This window comes from Astatotilapia calliptera, chromosome 7 (assembly GCF_900246225.1).
Source record: "Astatotilapia calliptera chromosome 7, fAstCal1.2, whole genome shotgun sequence".
NCBI lineage: Eukaryota > Metazoa > Chordata > Actinopteri > Cichliformes > Cichlidae > Astatotilapia > Astatotilapia calliptera.
Genome location: NC_039308.1, coordinates 35,822,425 through 35,841,722, shown reverse-complemented (window position 1 = coordinate 35,841,722; position 19,298 = coordinate 35,822,425). Strand labels below are relative to the sequence as shown.

Sequence of the window (19,298 nt, the reverse complement as noted above, 5' to 3'; positions counted from 1 at the left end):
GGTGGATGGGTGACTTAATAGTGTCTACATTCACCTTTTATGGTCTATGAGGTCAATTCCTGTGAAATATTTGGGAGGTTTCAATATTTAACATATACTCTGATGGGGCTTTATTTGTTGACGTTGTCCACCCACCTCACCTTTTGTGTCACCTCTAGATTTAGTGGTTTATATGATCTGGATAAACTGTCTGTTTGTTTACAGCCCTGTGTGATTTATTTCTAGTGATGTTACCACATTTCTAGTTATTAACTTGTTGAAAGCATTATAGAGTCCACAACATCTCATTTCTTCATTATTTATGGGAAACTTCCTGCTGTTTAGACTAATAAAGGTTTGTAAACAACTATTTATACTTCAAGGCCACCTGAGATGACCGAAATAAGGCTGCAAGGCTCAGTGCCGTGTAGTGTGACTCAACAAAATACACTGTTGACATATAAAGACTGATGGCATCACCAGAACTGTCCAATGACTTGTTTGCTGGGCTGCTCATGTGACCATGTACTTCCTACACATCTTACTGAACTCTCTATACATACTGAAGTTACAGACCAGGTATTGGTGCTGCTCTCGGGTCAGGTTTGAGTGAGGTCAGACAGCAGCAGGAGTCCGCTCCACCTGTAATGGGATCCTCAGATCATCCTGCTGCTGATGACAGAAAACTACAGAAGGGCAACACAAACTGATGACCAGACAAACAGGCTTTATCACGATTTCTACAATAAAAACTGATTTAATGTGAAGGAGTCTTCACTAAGTTATAACTGCTGTGTATGTACAGTATTTCTTGATTCAAATCAAATGTTTCTTTAATGAAGTTGTTTGCTAAGATTACTGCTGTTTTATTGTGTTAGTTTATCAAATAACAAAATGGCAGAACATGTGGGTGGTTACACGTGTATTTTTTCCCACTCATAAGTTTTTTTCCAGGTTTTGAAGAGATCATCAAAAGAGAAACAACACTCTGTGGTGTCATTTAATTAATACGACGTTAACTAATTTTATTAATTTCATCTTTGTATCAGTGTACTAAAAGTCCTTGTTACTAAAAATATCCTTTCAAGTCTGACCTGGCAACAAATGCAACAAATTCTTTAAACGTGTTTTACTCTATATTGTCAAAAGTATTCACTCACCTGTTCAAATTATTGAATTGAGATGTTCCAATCACTTCAGTACAGGTGTATAGAATTAAGCAGCTAGGTATGCAGACAAACATCTGTGTAAGAATGAGGCCATGTAATACCACAGAGTGGGGTGAGTCGATGCTGATGGGGATAGCACAGAGGTCACTACTTTCTGCAGTCAATCACTACAGATCCAAACCCCATGTGGCCTTCAGATTATCACAATAATGGTGTGTAGAGAGCTTCATGGAATGGGCTCTTTATGGCTTTTGTGCCAAATGTAAATGTTTGGTGGAGGGGGGGCAGAGACAGAGGTAGACAGAGCAGAGACCGCAAGCCATTCCAGGTCTTTACATTCAATATCAGTGTCAGACCTCAGATCACATCTGGAAAAATAATCCCAAATTCCCATAAACACTAAACCTTGTGGAGCCTTCGACCAACATCATATTAAAGCCTATGGATTGAAAATGAGATGTCACTTAAGTTCATATGTTTGTCAAGGCAGATGAGTGGATTGCCAGTGTAGTATATATATAAGCCAACCAATAAGAAAGTCTGAAGACATAGAAATACTTACCAGCAGCATACAGAGAACAGTAATGTTTCCACAAACTGTAAAGCAGAAAATAAATCTGTACACCTGTGACAGGGGATTTCTAAGAATCACCCTGCTGTTCTTCAGCTTGAGACACCTAAACAGGTCAGATACGTACACAAACATGACAGCTGTGTGCAAGTGTGAACCAATCCTGAGCCAAATTGTTTCTAAACCTTCTTCCTGCTGAAACAGGCACATTTGTTATAACGAGGGTCCAAACGGTACCTCTTCCACCTGACCTGTTTAGGCATATAATCCAGTTTTGTGTCTCAGTTTTCTGGGTCAACTGTTATTTCTGTGGCACATTCAGAAGTGTAACCATTTCAATCATTTAATGATTGCACCTTTCATGCATATACAGAATGCAGGCCGAATCTGTCATGGTTCTGTATTGGAAAAACACTCACCCCATCAGTAACTGGTTGTGTTTGGACTAGAAAAGATTAACATGTTCAACAGACCAGTTCAATCAAGTCATCACTTAATGACATCATTTCAGTCACTTCAAAAAAGGTACAATGTCACTGTCCGTCTCACATACTGACAGTGACACCATCACAGTTTAGTCCCATTATCTCTCTTTTCTGTCTCTCTGTGATTTTACCAACTTGTGAAGTACATACCCAAGTTTTTAGCAGGTAATAAAAGGGGTTTTTAGAAATGTACTCTCTGCAAACAGCTACCTGTTTTTACCAATAACAAAAAAGATTAAAATATAATCTGTGACAGTGAACTGTTTGTTGGCGAGAGAGCAAGAAAATTAGCTGCAAGTGTTGATTGTGCTGCAGATATTTTTATCTAGTTTAACCATTTTCATGTTGGCACTGAGATATTATTATGAAATTACTAATTCTGACTATAATCTCATTAAATTATTATAACAGTCTTGAATGATAGAGTGTGTTACAGCAAAGTAGTCTCAAGAAATATATCAAGACAACCACTAACAAGAACAATCATAACTTTATTTATTGCTGTATCATCTTTATTGTAGTATAGGTACATGATTCAAAAACAACACAAAAACCCTCAAAACAAAGAACATAATACCCTCAACGTAATAATAGCAACAGATTTATATTTTCATGCTTATATATTTTTAATCAGGGGAAACAATAAATATGTCTGACAGCATTAAAACTCTAAACTTCTGTCATGTTGATCCTGTCCACTAGGTGTTCTCAGTGAGCCTATTTCTTTTATAAGCATGGCAGTCTATAAGTGACCTGCCTCAGCAGATGCTATTATCAGCTTATATATTTCCAAAACATGTATTTTGTAAACATCCAGATTTCCTGTCTCCTTGGCACTCAAGAGGTCTCACATGAGTAACTTATGCATCTGACCTATTATTTAAAGCAGGTTATTTTTAAAATAGCAACAGTGTCGCTCTTAATTTTAACTACAAAGCTTAACTTCTCAAATATCAATTGCGATTAAGAAAACAATCAGCAAAATGCATAAAGAAACAGTAAATAATTTCCCCCCTTGGTTTGAACCAAATGAGCTGAAATACAGATACAAGAGTGACTTAAGGGTCCAATTTTATGGTATGGCTTTTTCTGATTGTTCCAACTTGGACCAAAGTGTGAAAATTATGCATTTTAAAACTGACCATATATTTAGCACTGCCCTTCCAGCCAAGATAGAGGATTGTAATCAAAACAAACATTCTTTTATTTAATGTGCGCCAATATCAGTATTAAATGTAAATGTTATGTCCTATAACAACAATGAATGCAGGGAATTTAGTGAAGGAAATATGAAACTGTGATGCACAAACATTTAATGTCTGAAACCAGATTTGAAGTTCCTTTTAGCTACTAACGTACAAGTGAACATGATATTCATATTTATAGTAGTTTTTGTACCACTGTGCAGAAATTCATGAGACAAATTTTTTACTCCTTCAGTTGAAATACATTGTTTGACATAATATTCACTTTCATAAACACTACCAAGCACTTTCATGTAACTTTGTCCAGCCACTACAATTCTTTCCTCAACAATTCAAACTTCACGTACAACTTCACTTACTCTGTTTTTCCTCAATCATAAATATTAGTTTTGATTGTGCATACCAGAAATTAATTGGTTCAGCTCTTACAGTAGCCAGAATATGTTAGGGGAATGCTTTAGCACACTTTAACAAGACTTTTCGCCGTTGACTTAATTAAAAAAAATTAAAAAAAATAGACACATCCTTGCAAGTGCTAAAATTAACCTTTGTCTTTGTGTCCTAATGATTGGAAAAAGTGTGCTATGCCAATCAAACATTTTGTCCAGCCCTTTTAAGCTGCTTGTGAAAAAGACCCAGAGTCCCTTCCTCTCCTTGTGAAACTGACAATACTATAACTCATAATTTATTGTAAGTATTTTTGTTGTGAAGCTCTTTATACAAAAAGGGAAAGGCCAATTTAAAAAATTCGTTTACCAAAGATTAGCTAGCCATTAGCTTGTTAGTAAAGGGTTTGCATATAATCTGAAAGACAGAGATTCACAAATCAGATGAACTACATAGTCATGTTCTACCTATTTTGCTTTTGGGCCATTGAGAGGTTTGTATGGTGGAACTAGGAACTTCCAGGAATCATTCCAACCTGACAGCAACTTGAAGGACATTTGCTTTTTCAAACTATCAGGCCTAACCAAGAATCTCCAAGATTCTTCCCACTCTTCAGGGATCTGTTCATTGGTTTTATCCTCAGGATTTAGCTTTTTTCCTGAGCTAACTTTCCTTGAACATGGTTGGGTTTTGCGCAAGAGGTGGCATCCTGCCCACTTCTTTTCTAATTGTTTGTCCTTGTCATTGTTGGAGTACAAATGCCTTCTTGTTTTGGCTGTTTTTGTTATGATGACCCTTGGGTCATTGGTTCCCTTTAGCTTTCTTTTCTCTTTGTTATGCACCTTGGCACTCTGCAGGAACTCATGGGAGTTTCTCCAAAGGCTGTAGTTTGGTGTATTGTTGTCACACATGTTTCTGATGTCATTTTGTATTTTCTTTTCTCTTGACCATTCGACTGTATACTGACAATGGTTAGAAGGGGACTCCCACCAGGATTTTTCCACTTGTGGCATTGGGTTGGCAAGTCTGAATGACTTTCCCCACTTGCATCCATGCTCACTTGCACTGGCATGTTGCTGTTGAATAGTGTTGCTTATGCTTTGCCTACTTATTTCTGAAGATTCAAAATGACTTGGCTGATGACTGAAAAGAGATGCAGCTTTCCATGAAGGGCTCCAATCTTTCTCATGGTATCTTTCCCTGAAAATCTGGCTGTCAAAAGACCAGCTCATTTTTGCTTTGATTCTCTGCATGGAAGTCTTCCCCTTTAGGGGTTCGATTTCCAATGATTCATTCACCCAGTTCTCTCTACGCATTGATTCAGTCCAGTGTGTGTGGTACATCGACCACTTCCAGGCTTCTCTCCACTGAGTTAAGGAGGGTTTATCATGATGCAACTGAGTCTCTGAGACCATCCAGGATGTTTCCCAGTCTGAAATTGCAGTGACATGTCTCCCTTGTGTCCATGAGTTGTCAGGATTGTGAGAAGTACAATTTCCTTGGTGGATTTGCACCTTTTCCTGTCCAGGTTCTGATCGATTCTGGTGTCTTGAGAACTTCCACGATTCCTTCAAGCTCCACTCCCCAGTTCCCTCACTACTAGGGAATTCTACAAGTACAATGTGGCTCTGGTACTTTGCTCGAGCTACACGGTTTTGAGCTGGGGTGGACCAACCCTGCTGCCACAGGTCAAGCACTTGGTACAAGGGCTGGCATGTAAACTTCCATGAGTCATTCCACTCTGCAGCAGCTGGCTTCATATAACCCCCCTTTTGTGAATCTTTGAAAGAGCTGGGTAGGTTTATCCTCAGTCTTCTTCTCTCCAACCTCATTCTATGCTTTATTGTCCTCCAAGAGTCCCTCAGTTCTGAGCAAGGCAAATTTTTTTCTAAATATTTCAGAAGAAATAACCTAGACTGGCTGAATTCGCTCTTTGGCTGATATATTATGTTGTGTTTCAGTTGCTCATACTGTAAATCTGCTTCTTCTGAAGTTGAAAAATACACCTTAGAGTTGTTGTCCAACAACTGAAACTCCAAAGCAGTTTCTGCCCTTGGTGGCAAAGTCTTAAGGACTTTCTCTATTTCCTCACATGGTTCTGAGTTGTTTTTGGTCACCTGCCATGACTTGCTCCACTCAGAGACTCCATTAAATTCTTTGCAATGCTGCAAGTATAGATGGTTGTCTTTATGCTCATGTGACATAGGCATGATTTTGTGGAAACAGGGCTCTTTCTGTTGGTTGTGGTCATTAAAGTCATCATCTTTTTTCAAAGTAGGATTTGAATTCTGAGACTTGTTAACAACCACCATAGCTACTTGCCATGAGTTTGCCCACTCTGAACTCTGAGATTTTTTGTGTTGAGGCACCTCCGATTTGTTGTAGCAATGGTGGTTTACAAGCCTCCAACATTCTTCCCACTCAGAGCTTATCTCTTGATTTTTGTCTTGCTTCCTAGCAACACACTCATTCAATATACCATCACCTGGAACACTGATTGGATCCTGCTGAATTGCTGATTTGGTTGATCTCCATGACTCACTCCATTCTGATGAGTACAAGACTTCATCGTGGTGCTCAGTCTCAAGCAGCAATGTAAAAAATCCAGATTTGGGGATATTCTCTCCATTTGTATCTTCTTTGCTGCATGGATCAGATTTTTTCCAGGACATCTGCCAATCTTCAATGGGAAGATTCAAATTTAGCTGCTGTGAATCCATCTTCCTATTGTCAGGTTTTATCCAGACATTAAGGTTCTGTGGATTTATCACATTTGGCTCATTTGACCAAGGTTTCCCAGTTTCAGAGCAAGGTTGCTGGGTTGCAAACATCCAGCACTGGCCCCAGTCTATGGCACTCTCTGTTGGTGATCGCAAGGATTTGTTGTACTTCCATGATTTCCCCCACACCAAAGTGGAAGGTTGAGTTTGAGTTATGAACATGAGTAATTGCATCCCATTTATTTTTTTGTCCTGACCTCTTTTGTCTTTAAGGTTGGGAACTGCAGTAGAGAGGCCTTTGCTGTGGCTTCTTGGTCTGCTGAGTGGACCTGAGCATGTGACCTGAGGAAGAATACGAGGAAGCTGGGGCTGTTTGCTCTTCCAGATATTGTTGTCTATCTGAGCCTCAGATGACTTGATTTTCCTTTGCACCCCTTTGTATCCTACCACTTTAGAAACCATACGATTTGCCCAGTCCTGGTTAATTCTGTAGAAACACACATAGAAGAAAAAATGCATAACCTATAACAATCATCACACTTTAATGTAAACAATAAGCCCATGATGATTATGTTGTTCTTGCACTTGCATTTTTACAGCCTAAAGTGATTATCATGTGATACAACTAACGTTATTCATAAAGTACATATTTCAACTTTCAGGTAAAAGTCTAAATCAGTAAAAGAAAGCTGATTTTGAAATTAGAATAAAGAGCACTTCATGTTTGTGATTTTTACAGTATTAAAATTAGGACTTTTCTGACAAATTGTTTTGATCAAGCACTAATTTGTTCAGGACAGAATGTTATTAGCCTCACTCAACTTTTTCCAACTACATAAACATGGCCATAAATGCAGGAATAATTGACCTTTTTTTTTTTTTTTTACAGAAGACTGAAGGCTGGAACTTCATGTAATGCTCATGTTGACAACCAGATAATTTTAACCACCTTTAATTGGAGATTAAGTATCAGAATTTCAGAACATGGACCCAGCTAGTGAAATCCAGTTTAAAAACTTCTGCAGTGGTCTTTACAAAAACACATTATGAATTAGTTCGCGAAAATTTATTTCATGTTTATGTTCTTTTACATTGTCCTGCTTATGGAGTCTTACTGTAATATACAAAGCCTGTCTTTATTTGGAAACTTATTGGAAAATCTTACATAATCAGGAGACAAGAAACTAAAATTAACACACAGGATTATCTTAGGGTCCTGAAGATTTTTGTCTATATTTCCATCTATATCATTTTACCTACACTGATTCTATGATATCATCATGCTGCCTAGCAGGCAGGAGGACCATGACTTTACAGATGACCTTGCACGTTGTGGGAATGAACAAAAGTATTTTACCAGTACAATATAATCTGCAGTATAATCATTGCTTTAACAATGTAACCGATAGTTTTAAGATGGCCTTAAGAGGCTTATGCATACTGTTATCATATTAACCTTGTATTCCAGATGCAGTTATAACTATTTTATACATATTGCATATCTGTGCTTATTTTGAGTTGATGTTCGGTTCATTAAGGGTCTTAAGCTTCACTGGCGTGATGGTCCAGGTGATACATGCTGAGGGAAACTAGAACATAGAAGGAATTGCAATACAGGCTTACAAAACACTTATATCAGGTTATTTTTAATTATCGTTTATAAGTTCATATTCTTGTATTAAGCTTTTAGTAGAGGTTCTTGATTAAAACATTTATTCAGTAGATGACATATACATAATTTCAGTTCGGTTATTACATACAGTGGGGCAAAAAAGTATTTAGTCAGCCACCGATTGTGCAAGTTCCCCCACTTAAAATGATGACAGAGGTCAGTAATTTGCACCAGAGGTACACTTCAACTGTGAGAGGCAGAATGTGAAAAAAAATCCATGAATCCACATGGTAGGATTTGTAAAGAATTTATTCGTAAATCAGGGTGGAAAATAAGTATTTGGTCAATAACAAAAATACAACTCAATACTTTGTAACATAACCTTTGTTGGCAATAACAGAGGTCAAACGTTTGCTATAGGTCTTTACCAGGTTTGCACACACAGTAGCTGGTATTTTGACCCATTCCTCCATGCAGATCTTCTCGAGAGCAGTGATGTTTTGGGGCTGTCGCCGAGCAACACGGACTTTCAACTCCCGCCACAGATTTTCTATGGGGTTGAGGTCTGGAGACTGGCTAGGCCACTCCAGGACTTTCAAATGCTTCTTACAGAGCCACTCCTTTGTTGCCCGGGCGGTGTGTTTTGGATCATTGTCATGTTGGAAGACCCAGCCTCGTTTCATCTTCAAAGTTCTCACTAATGGAAGGAGGTTTTGGCTCAAAATCTCACGATACATGGCCCCATTCATTCTGTCCTTAACACGGATCAGTCGTCCTGTTCCCTTGGCAGAAAAACAGCCCCATAGCATGATGTTTCCACCCCCATGCTTCACAGTAGGTATGGTGTTCTTGGGATGCAACTCAGTATTCTTCTTCCTCCAAACACGACGAGTTGAGTTTATACCAAAAAGTTCTACTTTGGTTTCATCTGACCACATGACATTCTCCCAATCCTCTGCTGTATCATCCATGTGCTCTCTGGCAAACTTCAGACGGGCCTGGACATGCACTGGCTTCAGCAGCGGAACACGTCTGGCACTGCGGGATTTGATTCCCTGCCGTTGTAGTGTGTTACTGATGGTGACCTTTGTTACTTTGGTCCCAGCTCTCTGCAGGTCATTCACCAGGTCCCCCCGTGTGGTTCTGGGATCTTTGCTCACCGTTCTCATGATCATTTTGACCCCACGGGATGAGATCTTGCGTGGAGCCCCAGATATAGGGAGATTATCAGTGGTCTTGTATGTCTTCCATTTTCTGATGATTGCTCCCACAGTTGATTTTTTCACACCAAGCTGCTTGCCTATTGTAGATTCACTCTTCCCAGTCTGGTGCAGGTCTACAATACTTTTCCTGGTGTCCTTCGAAAACTCTTTGGTCTTGGCCATGGCGGAGTTTGGAGTCTGACTGTTTGAGGCTGTGGACAGGTGTCTTTTATACAGATGATGAGTTCAAACAGGTGCCATTCATACAGGTAACGAGTGGGGGACAGAAAAGCTTCTTACAGAAGACGTTACAGGTCTGTGAGAGCCAGAGATTTTCCTTGTTTGAGGTGACCAAATACTTATTTTCCACCCTAATTTACGAATAAATTCTTTACAAATCCTACCATGTGGATTCATGGATTTTTTTTCACATTCTGTCTCTCACAGTTGAAGTGTACCTCTGGTACAAATTACTGACCTCTGTCATCATTTTAAGTGGGGGAACTTGCACAATCGGTGGCTGACTAAATACTTTTTTGCCCCACTGTATATGAGAGTGGCTTCTGTCTCTCTGTCTGGTGAGAGGTCAGGAGCTAGTCAACGAGGTGAAATAGGGTGCAATTGTGGTTAGCACACACACACACACACACACACACACACACACACACACACACACTCAGAGAGAATCATTTATAGGTGAAAGTTTAATCATGTTTTGCTCGGGGTTGCAAAAAGAGCAGTTTGTCGCAGAACTGCTGCTGATGTGTCAAGATGATAAACGAGCATCCGGCAGTGACAGGAAGTACCTGCCGTGAAGACGAAGAGGTACTTCCTGGTACCTCTTCGTCTTACCAGGTAAGAAAACAGACAGGGAACAGTGACAGGCACAACAGAAACTGTTAAACTGACAAAGAGAAAAAACCTGATTTTACTCAAACAATCTGGAAGTTGTGTCCTCCCTATATTAAAGCTGCTGTACAGAATCTGCAAAACAAACTGGGTTGAAACATTTTTGACCCTCTTTAAAAACATTCCAACATAACATTATCATTGATTGGGGAGATTAAAATTAATGATATATTTTTATGTGGTTCAGCCACAACTCTACTAAAACCTCAGCCAGTAATAGGTAGGCCAACTTTTGGACCGTCCAGTTGTCTGTATGACTGCTGCAGTACATACATCACATTTGCACACTATCAGAAAAAGCCAAACAGCCCTGGTGGAGTGAGGAGCTGTAAAGAGAAGCAGATGCTCTGTTTATATTCTAAAAAATTTTAAGCTTGTTTCAAAGATTCTGTACAGCAGCTTTAAATGTTTTCCAAAAGCACACATACACTTATTAGTGTTTCTCAAACTTCTTACAGTGTGTACCACCTGATAAAATGTCAAGCTCTCCCAAGTACCACTATGAAAGAATGAAACTCATAAATCTTACAACACAAAATTAGTATTATTAAATTAGTAAAATTAGTGTCTGCAGTAAAGATTTTTTCATACATTTTATACATTCTACCACAGGCAAAGTTGCCTCCATTTTTATAGTTTTTTATTAATATTTTGTAATAATTTATTTGTAATAATTTATTCTGTTTTGGGAGTGTTTTTTATGTATCTGTATTATATTATACATACACATTAAAAGTAAATCTCTGTCCAAAAAATGCACTCAGTTTACTTTTTACTCACTATGAGCATCATTCATTATTCTCCCGCAGTAATTAAGGTTAGGATGTGTATTTTTTTTATTCCAATCCATTCTTCTTTTGCAGCATTTAAATAACCTTTATGAGATTTGATGATTTTGCTACAGACTTCTCAAAAAGTGTTTTGCTTTTCTTTCACAAATGTGGGAATTAAATTGTGTTAAAATGTACAAAACAGTGATGTCATGTTTTGTGACGAGGACCCAGGCACAGAGAGACTTGATGAATTTAAGAATCTTATGATTTAATAAAGAAATTTGCAGACTTGCACAGAGATGGTACAATTATGATGACTGATAACGGAGATGAAGACAACATACAATGAGGACAGGGAGGAACAGGGGTTTAAATGCACCAAAGTGACAGTCAGAGAGAACTCAGGACAACATTTAAGGATGCAGGGACTGACAGAGACAGGTTTATCTTGCCTGGCTGGGCAGCTCTCTGGGTGCTCAGCACCCCCAAAGCTCTGATTCTAGAATCGCCCCTGGTTTATATACTACTGGGTGGGTGCTATGATGTTACTGATGTTGAACTTGTTTTATCTTATTTTATTTGTGAGGTTAGTTATTAGAGTTTCCAACCATCCTGTAAAAAACGGAATCATCTCATATTCAGAGAAAATATTATGCGTTTCTTATTGAGGTGAAAAGGAACAGTTTGTCTCGGACTTCAGCTACAATGAAAAAGACACAAAGCTGGAGTTATTCTTTTTTTTTTTTTTTTTTTTTTTTTTTTTTTTAACAGTTTTTTCTGATTGCCCAAGCACATTTTTTGTAACTATTGGCTAATTTTGCAAAACTCTTCACACAAATAAGAGAACCAGAAGCTGGAGTTATTCTGTGTCTTTGCTGCACAGCTGCCTCTTCTTCTCTCATTCTCTCCCCCCTCCCTCTCCTGTTTCTTACTTCAATCATGAAACTGATCAATGATCAGCTGATCGGCTTTTCTCTCTTGTTTGTTTATCGCTCACTTTGCGCCAGAAAGAAGAAACCAGCGGATGTCGCACTAAACAACAGCAGCACGTTTAAGCTTGATCAGCTGTTGTTAGAATTTATTTAATATTAATTTCTAGTATCAGCTGATGTTTGCTGGAGCCACAGCTGTAAACCTGCTGGTCATGATATCGGTTTGGTTATCTGGTGAGAGGGAAACATGAAGATGAAACCAGGAGATGTCCTTACTGAATCATCAGAGCTGAACAGGTGATGGAGAAACAGGTTTACCTTTTAGGTGACATGAATGAGTGGAAGGGAAGCTATGAACTGTTTCTGAGAGACAAATAACACCAGGATCCTTTTTTAGGTAGCTGACAGCTGGTAACTGTGCAGGGGCGGGTCTAGCAAAGTTTTGCCAGGGGGCCAGGTAGGGCATTAACAGGGAAAGGGGGGCACAAAGACATACTTTTCTTTCTTATTCTCATTTAAGATGTCTCGCTTTTAATAAATAATTATCTGAATCTTACAACAAACGTTTTCATCTGATGTAAAATGTATAGAAATCCATTATTGTACATAGTACTTTTTTAGGGTCCCATCATAATTTCTTCAGAAGTAACTAAGTACTGTATATGATGCCAGTATTTTCCCACATTTTCAAGTCAATTAAGTTTTATTCTTTCTCACCTGTCTTTCTGTCTCCTTTCACTTTTTAAAGGTTGCCATGTTAGAAAAAATATTTTGCCCTGCCATGCTGTTTATTGATGTGGCAAATGAATGGTTTATGAAAATATATTTAAATCTGTCATCAATAATCAGTAATGATCATGTCTCACCTCTAGTCTCCTCTGTCTTAATTTCAGGTTTACACCATGTGTTGTAGATAGTACAGGAGGTTAACTCGACCAAGCAGTCGACTTTCGGGTACTGTTTAGAATACCAGAACAGGGAGGATGGTGTAGGTTTAAGTTTATTAGATTGATACATATATACCAACAAGACAGTGTACATCACTGTGACAACAGTGTTCGTTTTCATTCAAAGGCTTTATGGCTTTTCCTATAATACCTGGTGGGCCCGTCTCTAGTTAAAATGCCCGGGCCGATTTTTTGTCCCAGTCCAGCCCTGTCAATGATCAGCTGATCGGCTTTTCTGTCGCGAGTCCGTCTCTCTTGTTTGTTTATCGCCCACTTCGCGCCAGAAAGAGGAAACCAGTGGCTGAACAACAGCAGCACGTTTAAGCTTAAGCTGTTGTTAGAATTTATTTATTATTACTTTCTACACCAGGATCCCTGTGCAGGGACGGGTCTAGCAAAGTTTAGCCAGGGGGGTCGATAGGGCATTAACAGGGAAAAGGGGGCACAAAGACATATTTGTATTTCTTATTCTCATTTCAAATGTCTAGCTTTTAATAAATAATTATCTGAATCTTACACCCAAAGTTTTAATCTGATGTAAAATGTATAGAAGTCCATTATAGTAACTATTAAGTCTAATATACCCTAGTAAGCTATAGTACTTTTTCCTTTGGGAAGATACCATCTGTGCAGTCTGCAATTCTGTTGAAGAAAGATGTTGAATCTATTTAATTATTCTTGAAAAATAATTGATTTCGGTGCATTTTTTTTCCCCACACTGCATCAAATTAAAGTTGATTACGTCAATTAAGCATCATGAGGTGGGGGGTGGTTCCCTATTTTTTATTTTTTTGCTGGGAGTTTGCAACCCTATTAGTTAGGTTGCTTACTCTTTAAAATACCAGAATAGGGAGGATGGAGTAGGTTTAAGTTTATTACATTGATCAGTGTTGCTGAACTATGAAATATTTTGGGTGCAGGGTAGTTTTTGCATACAGGTATGACAGAATAGGTTTAGTGTTTTGTTTTGTTTTTTAACTTGAGTATGAACTTATACAAAAAGCAGCAAGATATTAAAAACAGTTTTGTTGATTAAAAAATTCATATCTGTATCGGCCGATATCCAAATTTATGATATCGCTATCGAACATAAAAAAGTGGAATCGTGCCGTCTCTACTAACTACTGCTAAACACTGAATTCAAATGCACTTTAATGAATATAGCGAGAGAGGGAAATTCCTAGACAGAAATAGAACAGAATCTGATTTTCCTGGTTCAGGAAATTAAGAAACCTCTGTATTTGTTTGTGGTTTAAAGTGTCTTAATTTTTTTTTTTTTTTTTTTTCTGTCTGTCCCGTTTGGCTCTTTTGCCATCAGAATTGTTGTCTAAAGGCAAAGAAAGATGCCCAACGGATTTACTTTACCAAACTGACCATCCCAGCCTTGCCGTAATGGTCCATTTGATTCACCTTTTATTGTTTATTTTATTTTCACTTACTGAATACGGGACAGACTTGACTGGGGGAAAGAAGGGGAGAAAGAAAGAGGGAAAGAGAAACAGCTGAGAAGAGGGACGGGGGAGAAGGGCAAAAGACAAAAACCAACAGAACGGGCAGAGAAGAAAAAAATGCATATATCAATCACGTGGATCACCTGCTGAGAAAGAAAAAAGAAAACAAGCAGAAGAGAACAAGAGTAATAGAATAAACAACATCACAATGATATATGGGAATATGACAGTAAATACTAAATATTAAACATTATTGTGCAGCACATAAGATCAACAGAACACAGTGTGCTTTGAGGTAGGAGCCAAAAAGGGTGTAGTTTGTGGGTGTGATCACCCGTGTGTACACCTGTGAGCATGGACGCGCTTGTTTTTTGTTTTTTTAAAAGGTTCCTTCATGTAATAATCTGCTAGAGGGTGTGGGGGGGCCACAGCCCCGTCCTCCAGGGCGTGAAGCAGGTGTGGAGGAGATCAAAACTCCAGACATCCAGAGGCCCCCAGAACACAAGAGACCAAGGAAGACTAACAGAGGGGCAGCTGCGCCACTGTCCCGGAAAGAGCTGAGGAGAGTCCCAGATGAGGGCTCACTCAGCAGCCGCGGAGCAGAAGCCAGGGGGAGTTGCAGTGACGCGCCCGTGAGCTCCGCCGGCAGCCAGCTGCGCCTGAGTGACCGAGCCCCAGGCCGAGAGGCAGGGGGCACCCCACCTCCGAAGTGGCCCGAGCGAGCCCCAGGCTCCAGGCCCCGATAAGCGGCCGCCAAGGAGTGAGCCGGTGTGTACCTGGACGCCCATCCCCGGACACAAAGAACCACCAACGCACCGATGTCTGAGGGGGTCCGCCACTGGCAGGGGAAGTGGTGGTAGGGGGAGATAGGCCTCCAAACCTTGGAGGGCCTGAGATGTCCCCAGAGAGGTGGCGCCTGACACCCAACCTGACATATAGACACAGACATACAGGCACACACAGATACAAACATCCATTCCCACCCTCATGCTCTCATATGCACTTACTCCACACTCAACCAACGTGGAGACAGACATAAAGAGACGTTGTACACATGATCACACTCCCCAAGCGTACTCTACAAACCGGGTCTAGGTGCCCCCGCCCCTGGAGGAGGGAACTGCACCCAGACCCAGGTGGTGTTTCCCTTTTCCCTGCGGTGGGGGGAGGCAGACCGCCCCGACTCCGCAGCAGCAGGAAGGCTCCACACTCCAGACCGCAGTCGGACGGCCAACTCCTCCTCCTAGTCCTAGCCCCCCTGCTCCAGCAGGTCGCAGAGAATGGGGGTGAGAGAAGACTCCAAACGTCCAAAGTGTCTTAATTTTTATGTTTAATGTACGTACGGTAACTTCACTCTGACCTTCTCTCTTTCAGTTTTGAGGGCCAACTGTGATTCGTGTCACTTTTTTCAGGTATTCATTACATGTCCCAATAAATCAGTTCAGCTGCCTGAGCTACCTAAAGTGTCATGACATCCAAGGCATTCTAGTGCATGTACCTCCTCTCTTAGCTCTGATATCAGGGTTAACTGTTGACCTTTTAGTCTCATGATGGATCAAATTCTACTTGTAGGACACCATAATTTCTACCTTTTTATTATTTTTATTATTATCATCCCTGATATTTTATGTTCCTTTTATGAAAGCAAATTTTAGGCATAAGAAACACTTTTAATTTCAATAATTTGTCAGTCTTTCAACATTATCATCTATTAAACTTTTCTTCTCTCCCCATTACTTTCACCAGAACTCTGGATTTTCTTGGGTATTAGAGATGAAGAGAATCTAGGTGTCACTGAAAGAAAGTGCTAGTGTAAAAACATGTACACTGTGGCAGCAAAGCTCATATTTAGAGCAATAAAAAATGTTAGAAGTTAGTAAAAATCTAGTTTAAACTATTTTAAGACATTTTAAGACTTGGGCTCATTTTACTGAATTGGACATAAGCCAAATGAAAAAATGGAAGTGCAAATAAGTGCAACAAAAAGTCATATAGAAACCAACTTACCTCTGTAAGACTTACACATCAAAATGACTTGTTCTGCTTTATCAGAAGTAACTAATATTCTGAGAGATTAAGACAGTAAGTTCTGTAACACTCTTATACTTTAGGGCTGTTAGAAGGTAGAGTTTACTGTGCTCTAGACTCAAATAACTAACAAAAATGGTCTTAGTAAAACCTTTATAAATAAAATAAACAAACAAACAAAACACGTATACACATGCATTCCCTTACGAGGGCAGAGCGCTCTTCAGTATCCGTTCCTCCTCCAGCTTTATCTTCAGTTCATACTCTCGCATTCTGATCTCCCAGACGTTCTTCATGATGGAGGCGCCGCAGCCAACCACCTCTGGGTTCCTCTCACTGGACATCTTTAAGCTGTTTCAAACTCCCTGCACACAGAGAGACACAAACCATTTGAAAAAGTATTAGATTTGTATTTTGACTCAGTTTTGAATGCCATTAATATCTCTCACATCCTGCAGAGATCAAGGAGCTGTACCTTGAGTGGTGATAATCTGAGTGACCAGGGTGGTGACACTGCCAACAGCTCTGCTGCTATATATACTGTCAGTCTGGGAGTCATTAACCTGCTGTTAGACATTTAGATAGGCACAGCCCTATCTAAAAATATAACAGCCTCTAACACACATACGCCTGCAATATTACTGTTGTAGTAGCACCTGCTGTACTGCAGTGGAATTAGGCAAGGTATCTTAAGTAGGGCTGGGCAAAGGCTCTTTTTAACCTTGCTGATTATTTTTTGTGATTTGTGTATTTTGTTGTGCTAATATACTTGTCTATTTATTAGAAAATTCACCTTGAGATAAATAATAATAACCTTGTAAAGCAGAAAGGCTGAAGGTGGTGCCTCTTTACTTTCTGTTGTGTTGAATAAGAACTGAGAGTTGGACAGATACCTACAGAGATTCTGTATAATGTATTTTGTGTAAGTATTAATTTTTTTTGTCCGTCAAATTTCTGAGCTAAAGCCATCCCAGAGCTCATACTAGATAAGTTATAGGTATACATTGTTAGCGCTGTTAGACAGACAGATTCTGCACCCTTATTTTTTGGAAATGTGTCTTATTTCCACTTTTTTTTTAAACAATGTAGAGGCTGCAAAGCATCCTTTATTAGATTGCTTCTTGTAGATCAACTTGGCTTGCCGCTGTAGCTCCATAAACTGGCCCTGTTGCAGTCAGTAGTTAACTGATTTTCTAAACTTCTCAATTTTTGCTGAACACAATTTAAAAAAAAACAAAAAAAAAAACATCAATGCTGCAGTCATGTTTACCATTGCTAGAACTTGCGAAGAGCAACAGATATGGACCAGTGCTGGTACTATGTTGCTTGGGCGGGAAAGACTGTTTGTGGCACTCCTCACTGTGACCATTTTTCATCCATCACATGGTTGGGTTAGAAGAAATAGAAGTGAATCCAGTTACCTGTGTCAAACAGCTGAAACACTTATATTGGTCAAGAATACACTACATTACACCCACACTGAGTTCTAACGGCACTCGCATTGACAGAAGTCTTTATTCTAAGTATTCATCGACTGAGCAGGCCTGAAGCACTGCATGAGTTCAGTCATGAAATAGGTCTGAGACCTTTGGCTGCCTGCAGTGGTCTCCTGCTGGTCCCAAAGCCTGAATCTGATCACCACTGTCATGTGTTATTTCAGGTTTGAGTTTTATGGGGCATCTATCAAGCTCACACCTCGTGCCATAAATGTACAGTTGGAAATGTCAGACATCCTGGAACATGCTGAAACAGTCCAATAACAGGCTTATCTTACAACAACCAGAAACATTTACTGCAGACATTATTTTAAACCAACATAACTCCTTTTTTTATTACAACAAAATTATTTTTTCTCTTGTTGACAGATCTTTGGCATTCTTTCTGGGAGGCCCCCTAATAGGGGTTCTTTAACCTATAACCTTTCTTCCCTCACCTCCAACCTACAGCTTAGATTTTGTCTCGTGACCCTCCACACCACAGCTTTGGAATGCAGTCTGGTATTCTGGGAATTCACTGTCCTAAAATAAAATGGAGCTCCTAAATTAAATGAAAGCCATTTAGTGTCTGGGTATGACATTATACAACTAGAATGGAATCATACTGAAAAACAGCACTGTATTGATTGACAGAAAATAGATCAGACAGTGATCTGATCTGTCATATAAGTTATCTAAGTATACATGCACTGGCAGCTGATGCCTTTATAGTGCCACATACATATCACATGTCTGCTTGAATAGTTTGTGTAGACATGGAGGACTGATATCTTCTTTCATACAGAAAAAACATCAGATAATTCTAGATGATGTGTCAAGAGAAAAGCTGTCGTAAAAAGCAGATAGAGAAAGGGATCCTGGGTGAATCATTCACTCTAAATGGGAATTAATGATTAATCCAGATTTTGGATTTGTATCCGAATCCGTTGTGGTTAAATGTGCTTCTTACGATTCTCTTTTTTCTCTTTGGTATTTTTCATGTTTCTGTATCTGTACCAGTTCTGTAAACGTGTATGATGTCTGCTAAAGCCACTTTCCTTAACTCTGTGAAGCCTCTCAGACTGGTGTTAAATCTGGTGAGACTCTTACCATCAAATACAAAGATTGCAAAACTTTGGGTAGTGATATCAGGTGGCCCCACATTCAAGTTTAACGCCCACATGTTCAAGATATTATAAGCCACTTTCAGTTATGTTTTATCTTATATATGGTCATGCACTCATTTACACAAGCACTTTAAGTGCTCTCTTTAAAAAATTACCAGTCCATTTCACATTTATCATGAGGTCTTGTGACAGGTTGATGCTATTTCCAGCACTTTTTGTGATATAGACAAAGCGTAAACTTGTAATCTAATTATGACAGTTCCTGTCTAACCTTTTATTATGTTCTTACAACAGGCTAACACATCCTTCTGTGTTAGTTGAATTCC

At 39.3% G+C, this 19,298-nt stretch overlaps 1 protein-coding gene across 1 annotated transcript; it reads right to left on the bottom strand.

The window, feature by feature from the left end:
• Positions 1–2,700: 2,700 nt before the first annotated feature.
• On the bottom strand, positions 2,701–16,911 carry LOC113026095 (uncharacterized). The gene is made up of 3 exons (XM_026174533.1): positions 16,846–16,911; positions 16,578–16,735; positions 2,701–7,003 (listed from the first exon to the last, which is right to left on the bottom strand). Exons 2-3 carry the CDS (start codon positions 16,712–16,714, stop codon positions 4,264–4,266), a joined length of 2,877 nt encoding a protein of 958 aa, XP_026030318.1. The 5' UTR covers positions 16,715–16,735; positions 16,846–16,911; the 3' UTR covers positions 2,701–4,263.
• Between the last annotated feature and the right edge of the window lie 2,387 nt (positions 16,912–19,298).

What these genes read in the sequence shown, in the direction of transcription:
- LOC113026095 (XM_026174533.1), bottom strand. Translation starts at nt 16,714, where the DNA reads ATGTCCAGTGAGAGGAACCCAGAGGTGGTTGGCTGCGGCGCCTCCATC. An exon ending in CTGAAGAGCGCTCTGCCCTC is followed by an intron (nt 7,004 to 16,577) that starts GTAAGGGAATGC and finishes GTGTTTCTACAG; the next exon opens with AATTAACCAGGACTGGGCAA.